Here is an 18,344-nt window from a genome sequence, read left to right on the forward strand (position 1 = left end):
GTAACGGACGGACGGAAGGACACACGGACGGACGGACACACACACACACGGACGGACACACACACGGACGGAGTGCAAAACATACTCTCTCCCCATGCCTTCGGCCTGGTGGAGACAATAAGTTACAATATTGTTTTCTGTGCAAAGTAATACAATGCGTTACTCCAGTGCTACACTTTCACAATACAATCCTGTCTGAGCAACAAGAACTGAACTACAACAAGCTAACAAACGTGTAGCGACACAAGAAGTATAAATTGCTACCGAACATCAACTGACAGAATGTACACTGCAGCACAATACCAATGATCTCTCTCTGTATTAGGCAGAATGTGGAGATATTTGAATCATTCACAATGTAATATTGCCATAATCGCACATGACTATAGCAGAATCAGAATCGCCTTTATTGTCACATCACCCCAGAAGTTCAACATTTTACCAAAGTTTAGCTATTTTAGCACGACCACACCGAGAGCCTCCATCGCTCTACCTGACATTGCTCATCTAGCAACTGTTGCCCCGTCGCCACTCGCAGACAATCTCTGCCACTTCACTTATAGCCGCCCATGGGACTATTCGCAGCCAGGTGGCTGCCTACCGAGTTGCCTGATTGGCTGGCTGGTGCCAACAGCTGCAGACAGCTGTCCCTAACATGGCGTCTCTCGCAATCATCGCTTCTACCGCGGAGGGACCAGGGCCGGGGGACCGCCGCGACACAGATCATCACACACACTACATCCTGACACAAACACAAGGAGGGATTTTTGTCTGTGTGTGTGTGTATGTGTGTATATGACTGGTCAAGCGCTTCACTATGGGCTCACCAAAGCCCGTCTTGGCTGAGAGGGCAGCGGGCCGGGCCACTGGGTAAGTTATCTCATCTCTCTTGGGTGGGATCCAGGTCTTTAGGAGCCATGATGAGGAGGAAGAGGAAATTAAACCACTGGCCTTTGTTTGCAGGTTTAAGGATCACAGGGCGAGAGAGAGAGAGAGAGAGAGAGAGAGAGAGGGAGAGAGACTGTGGGGGTAGGAATTGTGTGAGTCATTTATTGTGTGGCAGTGTGTGAAAGCATGCATGCGTGTTTACGTGCGTGTACACTTGTGTGTGTATTGGGCGGAGTGTGGGGTCATCCTCTTTTCACAGGCCAACCGTGGAGATATCATCTTCCCAACCTCCGTTCGACCTTGATAAATCCCCTCCTTTGTAACTCAAACCTCCAGAGAGGGCGTTTCTTTTTCCTGCTTCTCTCGTGAGGCGTACATTGTTGCGCCGATGCTGCTCTTCTTGTTTAGTTATCGCTTGCTTCTATTGTGTGTGTGTGTGAGAACAAGTGGCTCATGACCCTCTCTGACTTGTCTCCTTTTACTCACACGCTTCTTATCAAGACAGTATCTACTATCTATACGTGCACGCCTTCCCCTCAAACCACATTGTTTTGTTTGTTGTCGTTTGCCTCCGGGCAAGAAGAACCTCACCGGAAGTCTGGTGAGAAATGTGTTGTAATGTAAACTCTTTGACTCATGTTGGCAGGGAAGAACTGAACTATACTCTCACGGTGTGTGTGCGACGTGCGTGCACTGGATCATGTCAAATGCAGTCCTTGTGGTCTATGGTCATTGGTCACTGCCTCACTGGGTGCACAGTCAAATCCAGAGTGTTCATTTAATTTAATCCATGTTCAAAAACAGTCTGCTAAAATAGAAGCTGGTCTTTAGTTTGCATAATATTGTAATCTTCAGAGTCCATAGGCCTACCACTCAAATCACTTCCCCACAAGTGGGTTCCACTGAAATGCCAAATGGATTTTTGTGTTCTGATGTTTCGTGTAAAAAAAGAAATACATCTGTATTTTTCCTATAAACATACAAGGATTACAGTAGTTGAGAAAGAAACGTTTCTGAACCAGCATTCAGTTTGAAACAAAATAGACCTTGCAACTTTCTAAAAGTATAACAATATAACAACAGTAAAACAAAGCAAATCAAAATGCATCATTTACTGCTGCATAATACACATGTTGTCATGTCTATGATGACTATAAAGTGGCCCTTTAAAATGCACATATTGGGAGGCAAAGTCACCAGTTGGGCAAGTTAATATAAAAACTTCTACTACTAACTACTAGATCATCGTCAACATCACACAACAAAACTATATTTGTGCCCGCCCCATACAGAGTAACTAACTATCATCATTATTTTTGAAAACGTGCCCAACAGTAGGCTAGAGTAGAGATAAACCTGGAGATGCGCCCAGATTCAAGATGCACAGGATATGAAGATTCTCCACACTACTAGTACTACAGTAGTCTGTTCTGCATGTACAGTAGCCAGTGGTTCCCAAACCTTTTCCCAAATTGACACTAATTAGCCCACCGACCCCCATTTGAAAATATATTCCAGAGAGAAGATTTGTAAGGCTCTAGCAGTGATTCTCAACCATTTTAATTCCATGGACCCCCAGTTTGACATGCATATTAGTCTACAGACCCCCATTTAATGGCATTTCCATCTCTGGGACCCCCAATTTATATTGTAAAATCAATGTTAATTTAACTCTTTGAGTGTGTACAAATGGAACCAAATGGACCATTCCATTTGTACACTCTCAGAGTTACAGATCCATAAGGGTCTATTTGGTTCCAAACTATCATTTAGCTGGGGACCCCCTATAACTGCCTCAAGGACCCCTGTGGGTCCCCGGACCCCACTTTCGGAACCACTGTAGCCTATAAAACTGGTTGATTTATAGTTGACCACCTGTCATTAATTTTCATTTGTCATGTTTTCTTTTGTAATTTTGGTTATGAGGGAAAATGTAAACCCACATAAATTGCAGACGAATTTCTGACAACTGCGATCAGCGAGACCAAAAGAAAATGACGTAGCCTACTCGTAATCGAAACTATCTATAAAAAAAACTTACACATTGCGCTGCCATAAAATCACATGTGCTATTTTGGCAGGTCATACAATTATGTCTACGGTAGCAGCCTGGGCTTGCTGGGCTGCGCATACCATTGAGATTATCAGATAGTTTACTGCCTCCCCTGCAATATAACAGACAGTAGCCTAATAATAGTCACCTGAACTGATCGTAGACAGCGACTCAATCAATCTACAGACAACAAATGAACTGCAACATCATTACTGCCATTTCTTTGGTTTTCGGATAATGAAACTCGAGCGGCAACTTTTCCAGCATCCGTCCGTCTGAGAGCACCTGATAATAGGAGACGGAGTAGGAGAATAGCCGCCTGCACCACCACCACTGTGCGACTTCATGTCTGCCTGCCTTTTACACACGCGTTATAAACTTCTGGATTGGCCACACATCATGACTACCGCGGTGCATAACGAGATGCAAAACGTGTATTTATAGAGCATGCATGTGTTTTTGAATGTGAACAACACAACTACCCGGAGACTTCAAATAAATATGGCACGAATAGGACAAGAAGTTAGTTACATTCGGCGGATTTATAATCGCCTACCTTTTAAACAGAGCAAAGGCGTCGACTTAATTTTCCACTCCTCCCTTTCCTTTTGCGAAAAGTTTCCTAAACCTTAAACGTATTCCTTTGCGGATTTCATGCGGAGAAAGGCATGATGTCTCGGAACAATCCTCGGATCCATAGCCTACTTTTGGAGGCAGAGCTGCGCTCCGACTTGAATTTCCATACAGAGCTCGCCTCTCTCACACACACACACATCACATCACACGCACACACACTCACACACACGGTCCCCACACACTCTCCAACAGGCACCTACATGTAAACTGAGCCCCTCCAGTGGTGACATCACACATCTCTATGGCAACTCTAGACTCCACCCAGCAAGAGCTGAACTTACCTGTCTGACTAGCAATAATTTTCACATAAGGGACTCCTTACTCCGATTTCAGACTAGAACACTAACAAACATTTACATTTCAAGGGGAGGAACCTCAATGGACCCCTTTTGTATATACACACTCAAGAGTTATATGTACAGACCTGTCCATTTTTGATGGATTTTGATTGATTGAATACCTTTATTAACATTTTGGAAATAGCACAGTGGTATAATTTTACAATGTGGTATTAGGATAACACAAAAAGCCCTGAGTGCTTGTTTCCATTGTGTATTTAATTCATCAGGACATTTAATTAAAAAACATACACTAAAAGTGCCCTTCTGGGCACAGGTCTCCACCAGGAGGATAGGAGTGTGTGTGATGTTTGGAAAAATGTTTAGGAGTAATATATTATAAATGTGTGTGTATTATACACTTATATACTTATAAGTATTGTGTGTGTGTGTGTGTGTGTGTGTGTGTGTGTGTGTGTGTGTGTGTGTGTTGTGACTTGGCCTGTTGTAGCGCCACCATGAGGCTGATTTGAAAACTGTGGCATTTGTTCCTCAGCCTAGTGGGAATATGCATGCACAGTTTCACCGCAATCGGACACTGCGTTGAGGAGTTGTGGCGATTTGTACAAAATGGGTACAAAGCGGGCTACTCCTGAAAACTTTAGAAGCCAATCATAGCCAATCAGGATGGATTATGAGAAATCAAAAGAACCCGCCTTGATAACATGACTATGGAGAGCATGTGCACCGATTTGTGTGAAATTTGGATAAAATCTGAAGGAGTAATATTAGAAAATGTGTTTTACATATGTCGGCCTCCTGGTGGCGCTATAAAGAGCAGATGTGAAAAATTCCAGGCAATTTCCTTGGCCTCTAGGGAGTGTGCATACAAAATTGTACACAGATCAGTGCAGTTAGAGGTAAAAACACTAATCGGCCAGTTATAGCAAATATATAGAAAATATTCAAGTGGTATTTCTTCCTCGGCCTAGTGGGAATGTGCGTGCAAAATTTCACGGAAATCACACAACGTGTTCATGATTTGCGGCATTTTGTTTGAAACTGAGACTCTTGAGACTCCATCAATCAGGATGGAGTCTGAAAAATCTGAAAGACCCGTTTCGTTGAATGGCTCTAGAGAGATTTGCGTGATGTTTGGACAAAATCTTTTTTTTGCACAAAGCGGCCTCCTGGTGGCGCTATAAGAGGCCAATGTGAGAACATTGGGGCAGAGGTTCAGCTGTGGCATTCAGGGAGTGTGTGTGCTGAGTATGGCTGCGATCAAGCCAACGGTGCCTGAGATTAGCTGTCCACAGACGGACGGACAGACACACACACACGGACGGACGGACACACACACACACACACACGGACGGACGGACGGAGTGCAAAACATACACTCTCCCCAATAATATACCAGTAAGACGCTCTGAGGGCGAGAAGCCCTAAAAGGCGAGGTTGCATGCACGCATCTGTCTGGGTGACGGCAGACTGCTGAGTGAGCACGTCAGATCAACATATGGAATGAATTCTGTACTGGCCATATATGGCCAGTACCCCTATAGGGTTTGATGAGGTCAGATCAACATAGGGAATGTCAGAACAGGTCAGTTCCATATATGGTGATCTAAGGGTGGCAGCGGGGGTAGTGTCTTGAATATACAGGGTTTGATAAGGTCTGGCCATATATGGAGCGTGTCTTGAGTGTACAGGGTTTGATGAGGTCAGATCAACATATGGAATGTCAGAACAGGTCAGTTCCATATATGGAGATCTAAGGGTGGCAGCGGGGGAAGTGTCTTGAGTGTACAGGGTTTGATGAGGGCCCAGGTAGGGCCGGGCCTTAATTTTCGGGCCTGTTGAGAACTCTAGTTTTCGCCGGCTGCCAGGCCCTGCACTAATAACTTGTATATACAGTAAACAGTTGGGGGGACGACGACGCACGCACACATTCTAAATAGATGGAAGAACAGGTGTTTGCTGTTGAATAGATGGATAAAATCACAAACTGTACAGAAACAGATGGTGGTGACTATTCTCTGTCCAAGAGACGTGATAGTCGTGGGTGATCATTGTTTATCTACAACGTCCTCCTTTGAAAAGAACCTCTATAATTCCATCATGTTAGTCTGGTTGGGTTGTCTCTTTATATCAAACACACTCGAATGACTTTGGTTTGTGCTCAAAATACAACAAGACAAAACTTGAAATAGAATAATTAGATGCATTTCAGGGGAAATTTATTTTTCAGCTTTTGGGCAGCTAAAGAAGAATTGCTTGTAATATAGTATAGTATACCATTTTTGAGCAGTGCCTAACCGCTCCATTAAGTAGCAATGTTTGTATGTACAGTATGGCCGTCCCTGTCCCTGTCCCTGTCCCTGTCTCTGTGTCTGTATGTCCGAGCACGGAAAGCTGCGCAACACGGTAACTCTGTCATTTCTCAACCGTTTCGGACGCGGGAAGGCTCGCCGCAACCGGGCCGCCCCCCTGGATGTTGCGGGGACCCCCGCATGGTACAGTTGCACCGCTCACGTCACACAGGTGTGATTTTAATAGTACCAGATACATGGTACAATTTACAGTGTCTCAGTCTACAATATCTTTTGTAAACTTTACAAAGATGATCACAAACATCTATTAAATTTAGCTTAGCAAGTTTGCATAGTGTTCATAGTGTTTGCATTCATTTTAAAATAGAATCTACACTGTAAAACCTCCAGTGTTTATCCATCTGTAACTCCAAGAGTGTATAACTGTAAACAAATTGACCTTTGCATTTGTTTACACTAAGGATTTACTGTAATCTAATTTCTAAATAAGCCTGCGAGAACAGATGAAAATACTTCTATTGTGCAATGCTCTGTACCTTTGGCCCGAGCTTCTCCCTAGTTTTGTGCCCAGATCACCTTCACCTCTTATTGTTTTGGCTATAAATCCAAGTGACCGCCCCCTTTGTCTCCTCTGACCCTTTGTCTCACCTGTAAACATACAGGTGAGACAAAGGTCGCCCCTAACTCAACTGACCCGCTTCTCGCTCTTTCTTGTCCACTGGCCTAATCAAAAGAATAGGATATAAGCGAGTCATGCCTTTTGTTGTGAAAACACTATAGTATAGTGTGTGTAGTATAGATACACTGCAGTGCATTCCAATACGGAGACGAACGTATGTATGACACATCCAAGTTTCCCTAGTAACATAATAAGCACGTGCAATTATAGTGATCAGCACAAACACAACTCAGTGCTGTGCAGGCCGACGAAAACCCCTCAACCGTCTGTGGTTCCTGTGTTTTCTACTTCTGCAGAAAAACAGCAACTGATAATCTCAGAGTGGCTGGAGGAGAATGTGACAGCCTGATTTATAGAGCGGCCCTCCCAGTCCCTTTCTTATCCTACGGCTAAAAGAAGAGGAAATGGTTTCTCCATTGGACTGTCGCCTCGGCCTGGAATGGAAAATAATACAAAATGAGCTGCGATGGCCTATAAGAAGCAGAGCCATCTTTATGTTGTTAAGTTTGGGGGAGGGGGGGTGGGGGGGGCTTAGGCCTAAGACGTTGGAGCCCCTCAAAAATAAGAGAACCACATGGCATGTGGATCTTGGACCATGTGGCCAGCCAGTCATGTCTATGGTTCTCAAATGTTTTCATGTCAAAGACCCCCAAAACAATACATATTATTAGTCCGCTAACCCCCATTTGAAAAGATACACCACACTCTCTGAGTTACAGGCCCATAAGGTCATCATTGCAACAGAGCTTGTTCCTTGTTGACCTGCCCATATGCTGTTGTATACAATACGCCTCTTGATGTTGTGTACTCATACCTGACGAAGACCCACAGAGGTCGAAGCGTTGTAACAAATAAATCTTCCTGGGAGCTACAATTCAGTGTGCGGACATTCCCTTCCTTTTTCATTGTACGTATATTTTTGACCAGCACCTGCAGAATGTCTTGAGATGTGCGTGCTTCCTGTCGGAGCCTATCCATAAGGTCCCATTCTGTTCCTAACTATCAATCGTTTGACTGGGGACTCCCTGGAACCCCCTCAAGGGCCCCTGGGGGTCCCCAGACCCCACTTTGAGAACCATTAGTCTATGATGTATCGATATGATTCCAAATTTGGGCAAGGTTTCAACCCAATGAAAGTGAAATGAAACCTATGACAAAAATGTGTGGAGGTACTAAGTTGACTTGATACAGTATATTATACTGGAAGGAATCTGGTGCTGATCTGTCCAGTGGTTTGCAAAAGTAGTGACGGAAAAAAACACACGCGCGCACGCACGCGCACGCGCACACACACACACACACAGACACAGACACAGACACAGACACAGACACAGACACAGACACAGACACAGACACGCACACGCACACGCACACGCACACAGACAGACAGACAGACAGACACACAGACAGACACTCTTATAGATGGCTATCCTCCTACAAAGCCACACCATAAAAAGACCATGTCAGCAGCACCACCCAACAGCAACAACAAGAACAGCAACAACAACAAAGAAACGACAGTGACAGTGACAGTGACGACAACAACAGCGACAGCAGCAACAACAACAACAATGCAGCATTCTCAGCTGACCGTGCGTTCTACCCCAGCCACTGACCTGCTCTCGTAGCCTCTCCTGGTGGCCCATGATGGCCGAGGCGTGGTGAGGGTACTTCTGCTTGAGGTGCTCCAGGAAGGCCTCCCTCTTCTTGTCCATCTCCGGCGGCTGCATGGCCAGGACGTCCCGGGAGCTGCGGGCTCCCCCTACCGTGTGCCTGCGCGGGACGGTGCGGCTGGCCTTGGGGTCTGCAGCGCGGGACGGGGGAGTCCCATTGGGGGAGGCCTGCCTGCGGCCAAGGTGCTCAGCGTCCTCGGGGGAGGTCACCTTCAGGTTGCTTTTGTTTTGCTCTGAGGGGACAGAGGGGGACAGAGAGGGGGGGGGCTGTCAATACACACATACTGTACTGCTGTTTTGCCATCAACACAGAGTGAGTGTGTGTGTGTGTGTGTGTGTGTGTGTGTGTGTGTGTGTGTGTGTGTGTGTGTGTGTGTGTGTGTGTGTGTGTGTGTGTGTGTGTGTGTGCGTGCGTGCGTGTGCGTGTGTGTGTGTGGCCACAGTACGTGTTGTTGGTCTATATATACTGTACAGTAGTTCGTGCAGAGGGCAACTTGAGCCACATAGTGATTGCTAGCTAAAGGTTAATGCACTTCTTTATGAAGCGTATTTATGGAGCGGAAAGAAAATAAAACTCAAGGAGGATATGCTGGAGGTGCTGCTACATCATTTGATAGACTAGTTGATACACAGTAGGACTGGAGGATATGCTGGAGGTGCTGCTACATCATTTGATAGACTAGTTGATACACAGTAGGACTGCCCGACATACTGATGATGTATTTTTAGATGATGTTTTCAGCCTTTTTCTGCTTTTTTCGAGAGTGACAGAGTGAGAGAGAGAGAGCTGGGAAAGGTGGACTAACAGGGGAATGACACATATCACACTGTCCGGCTGGCCAGGAGTAAAACTGGGGACATAATGACAAAGGCATTTTGTGGTTCCCATGTGGTATGCATATACATATTTCTGAGATCAGCTGAAAATTTAAAATGTCTGACACTATATCTTTGATGGAAATGCTAAACTAAACCAGCTGTTTAACTCTCATCTCGTCTCATCCAGCCTGGGCTGATCGTCAATATCTGTCTGTCTCTCCTGGAGAGATGCTGTCCAGAGCATCTGTTTATACACCCGCCGAGGTCTTGTGAAACATCCGAACAGAGCAGACACTGCCAATAACTGCCGTCTGCTGAGTTAGACACATTGGGGGACGAAGTGTTGTTTCCTAAGCGGGATGTCTTCAATGGGTTTCTGTGGCACAACTTCACTAACGTGGAATAACACTATACTCTCAAGGGGGGGATTCCAGTCTTCCCGAAGTAAGACATGATGATTGTGTGCACGTGTTCATAACGTCATGACTATCTGGTGACAGGGTAACCATGCGTCTGATCAAAAACACACTTCAGGCCAGAGAGAGACAGTTATCCTGCCATTATCATTTTTTTGAATTAGTCACTTTGAAAAGGGACATTTGATTTGAATTAAAGCGACAAATTAAAATCAACGCCTTGGGCACCAACCTCCAGGTGGACTCCTCTATCCTGTTCATTAATCAATCAGTGCCTGGGGATGCTGCAGCACAATAAATCAATTTGAATACCAGGCCCTGTGACTTAGGAATGGCATTGGCAGTGAAAGTAAACAATGGGACTAAAGATGTGAGTGCATTCAGATTCAGAAGAGAAGAGAAGAGAAGAGAAGAGAAGAGAAGAGAAGAGAAGAGAAGAGAAGAGAAGAGAAGAGAAGAGAAGAGACAGCGTACACTAAAAGCCCATAAAGAAGAGACGAGTATGGAGGTAAAGGGCACAGAAGGAGGGAGAGAAAAGGTGGGGTGAGCTGCTCAAGTGTGAAAAGCAATAAAGCAAGCTGCTCTGCTGCCTTGTTTTCTAGCAGGCAGGTGGAGCCATAATGTGTAGCTTTCAGAGGGTAATGGTGGAAAATAATGGACCTCTTTACAGGGTAGTTCAGATCCTCTACATTAAATCTCTTCCCCCTAGGTCAAACAGTCCACAGAGGATATTTCAAGTCCTTTGGCCTTAGATTGCAGGCGGTTTTACGTCGTCTTTTCTTCTTCTTTGAAAGCATGCACTAAACTAGAGATCAAAAATGTTTTTTATTATTTGAATTGTTCATAGGTGTACATTTCTTCAAGGACTTCATAAATGATAAAAAATAATAAAATAATGGGAAGCAGACTCAATGGCAATGATGTGAACAGTGACACATAAGCATTGACATGTTCATGTTGTTTGAGTAAAAATATCATCACAGTAATGTCTCTCAAACTGAAAGACAGCTGTTAAGACGAGCAAATAGGAATAAATCAGTTACCATAAGTGCAAATTTGCCTGGATGAGTTAAGCAAATTGGTAATAATGTGTCTGAGAACGTAGCAAGCACAGGAGATGGTGGTAGGCCATGCAACATACTCTCCTTGTCTGCAACACACCTCCCCATCCCCCATTCATACCCCACTCAAGTTCAGAGCCACAGTGCGTCTCATGTACTTCCAAGCACTATTTTTAAACTGCCAAACAGTTTCTCTGCTGCCAACAAATGTTACCCTGTCGCTTCACACACAGAACAGGCAAAACACGTCCAAAGGAAATTATCTCCTATCCATTGGCCGGTGCTGCTTGATTACCTTCCTCAAGTGGACATTCTGGACAACAGTCTTTCCCTTCATCTCCAACTGCTTCCTCCATTGTGCCGTGAGATCAGAACCTGCCGTTACAGAGAACTGGACCAGACAGAGAGCGAGGTGGCGGCTATAGGAAGAAACAGCAACCAGGCCGCGCGCGCTTAACTGCTGGCTTTCAAATTCCAGACGTGGCTTGACGTGGAATAAGGGGGGCTGGAGATATGCCCTGCCCCACACAGCCCCCAGGGGTAGACTGCTAGGGATTTAGAAAGCCAACTGCATTCCAGGACAGAGATCAACAAGACCCCCACCCCACCCCTAAGGCGAATGGCGAATGTTCCTGACAGAGTGAGTGAGGAGGATGTGTTCATGAAGCAGAGAAGAGACACACAGACAGACAGACAGACAGACAGACAGACAGACAGACAGACAGACAGACAGACAGACAGACAGACAGAGCATATTAAAAGAAGGTATAGACTTGACACATGCTATTGCTCGTCTTAAATCCAGCCCCCCCCCCCCCCCCCCCCCAACCCCCAGACACAACAGGTGTCAGTCAAGCAGTCTGACATTGAGAACATTAACCCATTTTTAACCCATTTTGGGCGGGAACCCCTTTTGGTCTTAGCATTATGTTATGCTTTAGCTATTGAAAAATAGCAGATCTACAAGCTCATAGCACGCCACCGAGTGGCGCGCTACGAGCTTGTAGGTCTGCTATTTGAAAAATCGAAGAACGACTGACATAGAAACATAGCTTTTTCAGAAAACTGTCAGGATGTAGAAGACATTTATAGAATCTGATCTCAGGTCAAAATGTGTTAACACATACACTGCAAAATCAACTCTACTCTACTCCAACTCTACTCCATTTTTACACAGTTGACCACTTGAATCCTAGTGTCCTAGTGCCTATTATATGCAAGAATAGATGAACATTTGGTGAGAATAGCGGATCATACAAGCTTGTATGCACATACACTTAAGTGGACTAACTCAGTGGTTCCCAAACTTTTTCATGTCAAGGACCCCCAAAATGACACTAATTAGCCCGTGGACCCCCATTAGAAAATATATGCCTGCAGGGACCCCCCCCCCATAAGAGAAGATTTCTACAGCTCTAGCAGTGATTTTCAACCTGTTTAATTTCAAGGACCCCCAGTTTGACATGCATTAGTCTATGGGCCGCCCATTTAATAGCATTTCTATCTCTGGGACCCCCAATTTATATTGTAAAATCAATGCTAATTTAACTCTGAGAGTGTACAAATGGAACCGTTAGGGTCCTTTTCGTTCCATTTGTACACTCTCTGAGTTACAGACCCATAAGGGTCCATTTGGTACCAAATTATCATTTAGCTGGGTCCCCCCTGGAACTCCCTCAAGTACCCCTGGGGGTCCAAGGACCCCACTTTGGGAACCACTGGTCTAACTGACACTCAGGATTTTGCAGTGTACACCACAACCACACACACACACGCACGCACGCACGCACGCACGCACGCACGCACGCACGCACGCACGCACGCACGCACGCACGCACGCACGCACGCACGCACGCACGCACGCACATGCAAACAGTCTGGTCTATGTAATGGTGCTGTGTGTGTGTCTCATGTGTAAAGCCTCAATCCCGTGCAGAACCCCCCCGCCGAGAGGCCCATAGACTCCAGCCGGCATGCACTGAAAATGTGTGTCATAACCTACTTTTGAGCCATGTCCAAAATGTGCAATGCACGTGGCATTCAGCTGATCCATGGCACAACAGCACAACACAATAATAAGTGTGCTTTCCAGCAGACATTGTTTGTCATTTCGAATGTGACAGCAGAAACCGCATACTGGCTTCACGTGGAAGTTAAGTGAAAAGTGTGTGCGTTTGCTATGGTTTTGTCATGGCTTCTGGTCTCATATCTTATGCAAACATGTCAGTATAACGTATACATGTCTGTATTGCTTGTGTGTGTGCTAGTTCTTTTTTGTGTGTTGGTGGTATAGTGGTGGTGGGGAGGGGGGGGGGGGGGGCAGGGGGTGCATGGGGCTGCATGCACACGCGCGTCTGCGTAAGTCCATTTATCAGCAGCTGCTGATGTAAGTAGAACAATGGGAAAAGGCACAAGAGGGCTTTTATGGTCTGAAAATTGACAGCAATTGACATATCTTCGCAGGAAAAACGTGAGCAGATCAATGGCCTAGTTACTTTGCAGGCCATGTAATTGAAAGTGGTTGGTGGAGCGCACGAACAAACACAATGGAGCAGGCAGCTGACCGATAATGTCTAACATATGGACGCCAGTCTGCTTCCACTCACCCCACACACATACTCAGACTGTTAGCCACAATAAGCAGATAGTTGCCCGGCCAACGACGGACCCGAATCGTGCCGTTTATATTATGGTTGTATACTCCAAGAATATCACCTCCGGGATTTGCGAGGTGTTACACTAAGCTGGGAATATTTAAGATGGCAGATCAGATTGTCTTGGGTACTGTTGCCATAGAAATTGTATTATTAAAATCATATTTCCTAGATTCACATGGGCCTACGAGGAATTTGGCCTTGGTTGGTGAGGTGCATTCAGTAGTAAACGTCATGCAACAACAACATAATACGATAAGCTCTCAGAGGTTTTGTATCATCATAACTCGCTGGTGCAAACCTTGTACGGGATGTTGAAAACGTTACCTTTCAGGAAACTGCAAAAAAAGAAGAAAAGAAAAGTTGTCCAATGGAATGCGTGTTGTGAGTTTGTAGATCGGCTATTTTTGCTGCTTTTTCGCAACACGTATAATTATAAAATAGGACATTACGTTTATGAAAAACACATGACAATATGGAGACACAAGGTTTCTGTCTGACAAAAATATACTATTTGTGTTGTATGACCTTTATCCTTATATGTGTTGAATCACACTTATCTGTGTAAGCATATACTGATGCCCTTGATACCATGACATCAACAAAAAAAATGGCCACCAACGTAATCAAAAAAGTCAACCAAAGAACAAGATTCCTTTACAGGATCTCCTCACTGGTCAACAAAAACACCTTGAAGACCTTAACAGGAGCCCTCGTACAAGGTTTCTTTGACTATGCATGCACCTCCTGGAACCACAGCACCTCAAAGGCCCTTAAAACTAGGCTCCAGACTTCCCAAAACAAACTGGTCAGGCTCCTACTTGGCCTCACCCCCCGAACCCACCTCACCCCTGCCCACTTTGACAGGCTGGAATGGCTTAGGGTCGACGACAGAGTATAGCATCTTGCAATGGGTCTGGTCCACAAGATTCGATACACCACCAAGATACCCATGTACCTGTCTAGATACTTCCTTAATGTTAACGAAGTCCACACCCACAACACCAGAGGAAGTGCAACGAACCATGTACAACCCAGATTCGGCACAAACAAGGGACTAAATTATTTTCGCTCCTATGCCACCAAAATGTGGAACAGTCATTAAGACATGCGAATCCCTTGACTCCTTCAAAACCGCTCTCAAAGGGCACCTACGGACGGCTGCAATTCGAAACTGGCCTCCGTAAAATCTGAATCCCCCCCACCGCCCACCCCCTTTTCCCCTCACTGTATATTTTTCTTTTCCCTTTTTACCTCTATGATGAATTCCTGTTCTGTTCTTTGACTATATAGAAGTGTCTATTTGTACGTCTCTAAATGTTTTGATGAATTGAACAAGGTGGACCCTCTTGTAAACAAGTGTAATGCTTAATTGGGTCGTCCACTCACAGTTAACAGTTTTTTGTATTGAGTTTGTGCTTGAAATGTACTGTAATTCTGCAAACTGTTAATAAATATTTAAATCAAAACTTTATCAGATAAACTGAGATCTGTGGTGGTCAACGATACGAGAGGCATGTTCTAATCTATTCCTATTCATTCTGTTCTTGTCCGTGTCTCATATCTTCTTGTCACATCATGTGTCCAATACTGAATATACAGTAGGCTATTCTCTATGTGTACACGTAATAAACTTCAGAATGTGCCGTGTGATACTGCCTGGTGTCGTCTTTGTGTTCTGCGCGAGCGACTCAACTGAAACATCCCTCACCAGTTGGATATTTGGATAGAGACTCTTAAAGGGATAGTTCAGATTCTTTTACCATAAGCTGTATGAAATACTTGCCATTAATAGTGGTTGCAACTGTATTAATTGATTGCTATGTTTTGGGCGTAGTGATATGGACACAAAATGCATAGTTCTGTGTGATAGAGGGGTCAAAAATTAACGAAAGTTGCACTAATATTTTAGAAATAGGTCAACAATACAAATGACGTTAGTTTTGTGGATTGATTTACTTTTAATGCATGGACTCAGGCAATCAATTAATACAGCTGCAACCACTATATTAATGGTACGTTTTTCATACAGCTTAAGTTAAACAAAATCTGAACTATCCCTTTAAGGCGACCACATGGTAAGTCAACCGAAACCACAACAATGTGTGCATGTGTCTTGCATGCATTCCTCCGCCATCCGCGTGTGAGTATAGCTGTACAGAAACACACAGACAGACACACACACACACGCACACACACATTAAAACCTGGGAGCTGACCAGTACAACCACAGTCTTATACTGTTGGCCACTAAGCAGCTCCAGGGGGAGCAGTTGGGGGTTCAGTGCCTTGCTCAAGGGCACTTCAGCGGTATTGGGTGAGTGATGACAATCACTTCCCCACCCAGATTTTTCCTGCCCGCCCGGGGAATCGAACCGGCAACCTTTCGGCAACAAGGGCGCTCCTCTAACCCTTAGGCCACCGCTGTCCAGGTACTACAGTATGTAATGCACTTGGATAAAGATGCTATATAAATGCACCATTTACTGTACCAATGACCATGAATTGACTGTGTGTAAGTGTGTATACTGATGCACATATATGGTATATAATATAAAGGATAGAGTATAATAGCCACAGACATGTTACCAGGATGAAGTCATTATTTGGAACATTCATGAGTCACTTGTGAACAGATGTGTTATTATGCTCCAGCTCTCCTGCATCGTCTATCGTCTAGCAAACTATTCATGCACTGCACATTGTCAACGGACGGTGTAATTACTCACATTCTATGGTACACATTGTCAACGGTGAAATGACTTACATTCTATAATGGTAGTCAACTAAACCTAACAGTTAGTATAGTGCAGCAAGTGCCCTAATTATCCATTGCAGCGTTGCAGAGCTTTTGTTGGCAGACAGCAGTTAAGAGTTTCCTTATCTACTATGGCACGTGCCCAGTCACAAATACAAACTGGGTTAGAGAAAAACTATGCCTATCAGTCCAGTAGTGGTTTCTGTTATATACTCATTTTGTCAAAATCTTTTTCATTTTCATTTTTCACTTTTCATTTTGAGGAACAGGACTTGATTATATACCGTATACAAAAGGCAGAAACATTTACAGATGTACAGTCTGTCAAAAAGGGAAATACACAGTACACTGACATTTTTCTTAGAAAGCTAGGTAATGAAAAAAAAAGTGCAGTCATCAAATTCCAACTATCACAACCCGAAAGAAAACATTCTTGACTGATTTCCCAGGTATCTTTCCAACCAAACCAGTTTGTTTTTGCTGGCTTTGAAACTCTTCAAACTCAATCACCGCCTCTGGTCCAAACAACCTGCCCCGCTTCACTTTTACTGTCAACATTCCAGGCCAAAAATGACATATCCACTTTCAGTGTCACATGGGAGCAGGAAGTGCATCGTACCTCAATCCAATAACCAAAGAATGTCGCTCTCTCCCTCTCTCTCTCTCTCCCAGCTGCTGGTGTAACGTTAACGATAGTCCTCGTAGCTAAAAGACAACATGCACCACTTGCCTGCGTACACGCAGGTCTTGTGAGGGGCCATGGCCTTGTGTTGTCTCTAGTTACTCTGTGTGTGCTTGTCATTTATTTATGGAGGAATGTATCCTAGTGCGCACTCCCACTCTCCCCTACTATTACTTTCCCATAACTATGCAAGTAAGACACAAAGCCCTGTTGTGTGCTATAAAAGCAAGGCCCACAGAGTGATACCATGAGCCTGTGAATAGCGATTACGCAGAACAACACTGGTACAGTATCAAACAGTATGTTCATTATGGAAGTACTGGACACAGGGAGTACATCGGAGTTCAGCTAGCTATCAGCTGCTCCGCTTTCAATTGCCCCTAATGTGAAGGATGCGGTGTACTGTAAATCTGATTGGAATAAAATTAACATTCAGACGGGCAAGCTTGCACGGGCATAATTAAGGGCGCGTGAGCACGCGGCACACGCACACTGTAATGGCATAATTTTCCTTCTCCCTCGCCTGGCTGCTTTGTGTCGCATCTCATAAAGAAGCTCTGTGTTGTTGTTACCAAGCGTCGCATGTCACACACGGAGCACCTGATTCCATGCCCTTAACAAAATCACATTACCAACCTCCAAACTCCAACCAGGCCCTGTCAGGAAAAACAGGCCAGCTCTGTTGCGCGAGTGTGCGCAGGCGCGTGCAGGTAGATATGGGTGTTAGTGTGTGTGTGTGGTGTGCTGGTGAGCTGTTAGCAGACAGTTCAAGAGAGGTTGATTTCTACATTGGCTTTTCGCTGATTGCTGATGTGATAGATAAACAGTTTCCGTGTTGAAATTGCCAGCCATCTGAAACCTGCGGTTTAATGCCCTCACAATGCAGCTCGGTCACATTTTTTTTCACACCACGTCCACAACACACACACATGCACGTGCAGGCGCAGGTGCACGCACGCACGCACGCAACGCACGGGCGCAAGCACACACACACACACACACACACACACACACACACACACACACACACACACACACACACACGCACGCTCAAAGTATCTATTTCACTCCTGTGCATATTCTCAAGTCATAAAAACTCCAATTTCCAACATTTTCTACACATTTTATGAACATGATCCAAACAAACCAGAAAAGTCTCCAAGTGGGTCTGCTCAGATAACTGAGAGAGATTTCACTTTTACCATCGCCTGGGATTGCCAAAGACAGTCTTGTGTCTTGTGAAATCAACCAATTGGAAATGCCCTTGAGAGTTTGCTAGAGGACCATTGCCCTCCGGTTCGTCAGTCCCACAGGCTGTTCATCGGCACTGTTTTGTTTTGATTAAAGAGGTCCCACAGCTGTACATCTTTCAGCTCGGTCAGTCACCATTTAGAGAGACTATATAAAGTAACGT

General features: G+C 44.8%; 1 protein-coding gene across 2 annotated transcripts in view; it reads right to left on the minus strand.

The window, feature by feature from the left end:
• The window catches only part of kiaa1217 (KIAA1217 ortholog), a 171,943-nt gene that overhangs the window by 62,077 nt on the left and 91,522 nt on the right, over positions 1-18,344 (minus strand). For both annotated transcript variants that reach the window (XM_079490049.1, XM_079490048.1), the window contains exon 2: positions 8,484-8,773. In XM_079490049.1, the coding sequence (XP_079346175.1) occupies positions 8,484-8,773 (290 nt within the window). The remainder of the gene's footprint in view (positions 1-8,483; positions 8,774-18,344) is intronic.

The sequence above is a fragment of the Electrona antarctica genome (genome assembly GCF_951216825.1).
Source record: "Electrona antarctica genome assembly, chromosome: 20".
In the NCBI taxonomy this organism is placed as follows: Eukaryota; Metazoa; Chordata; class Actinopteri; order Myctophiformes; family Myctophidae; genus Electrona; species Electrona antarctica.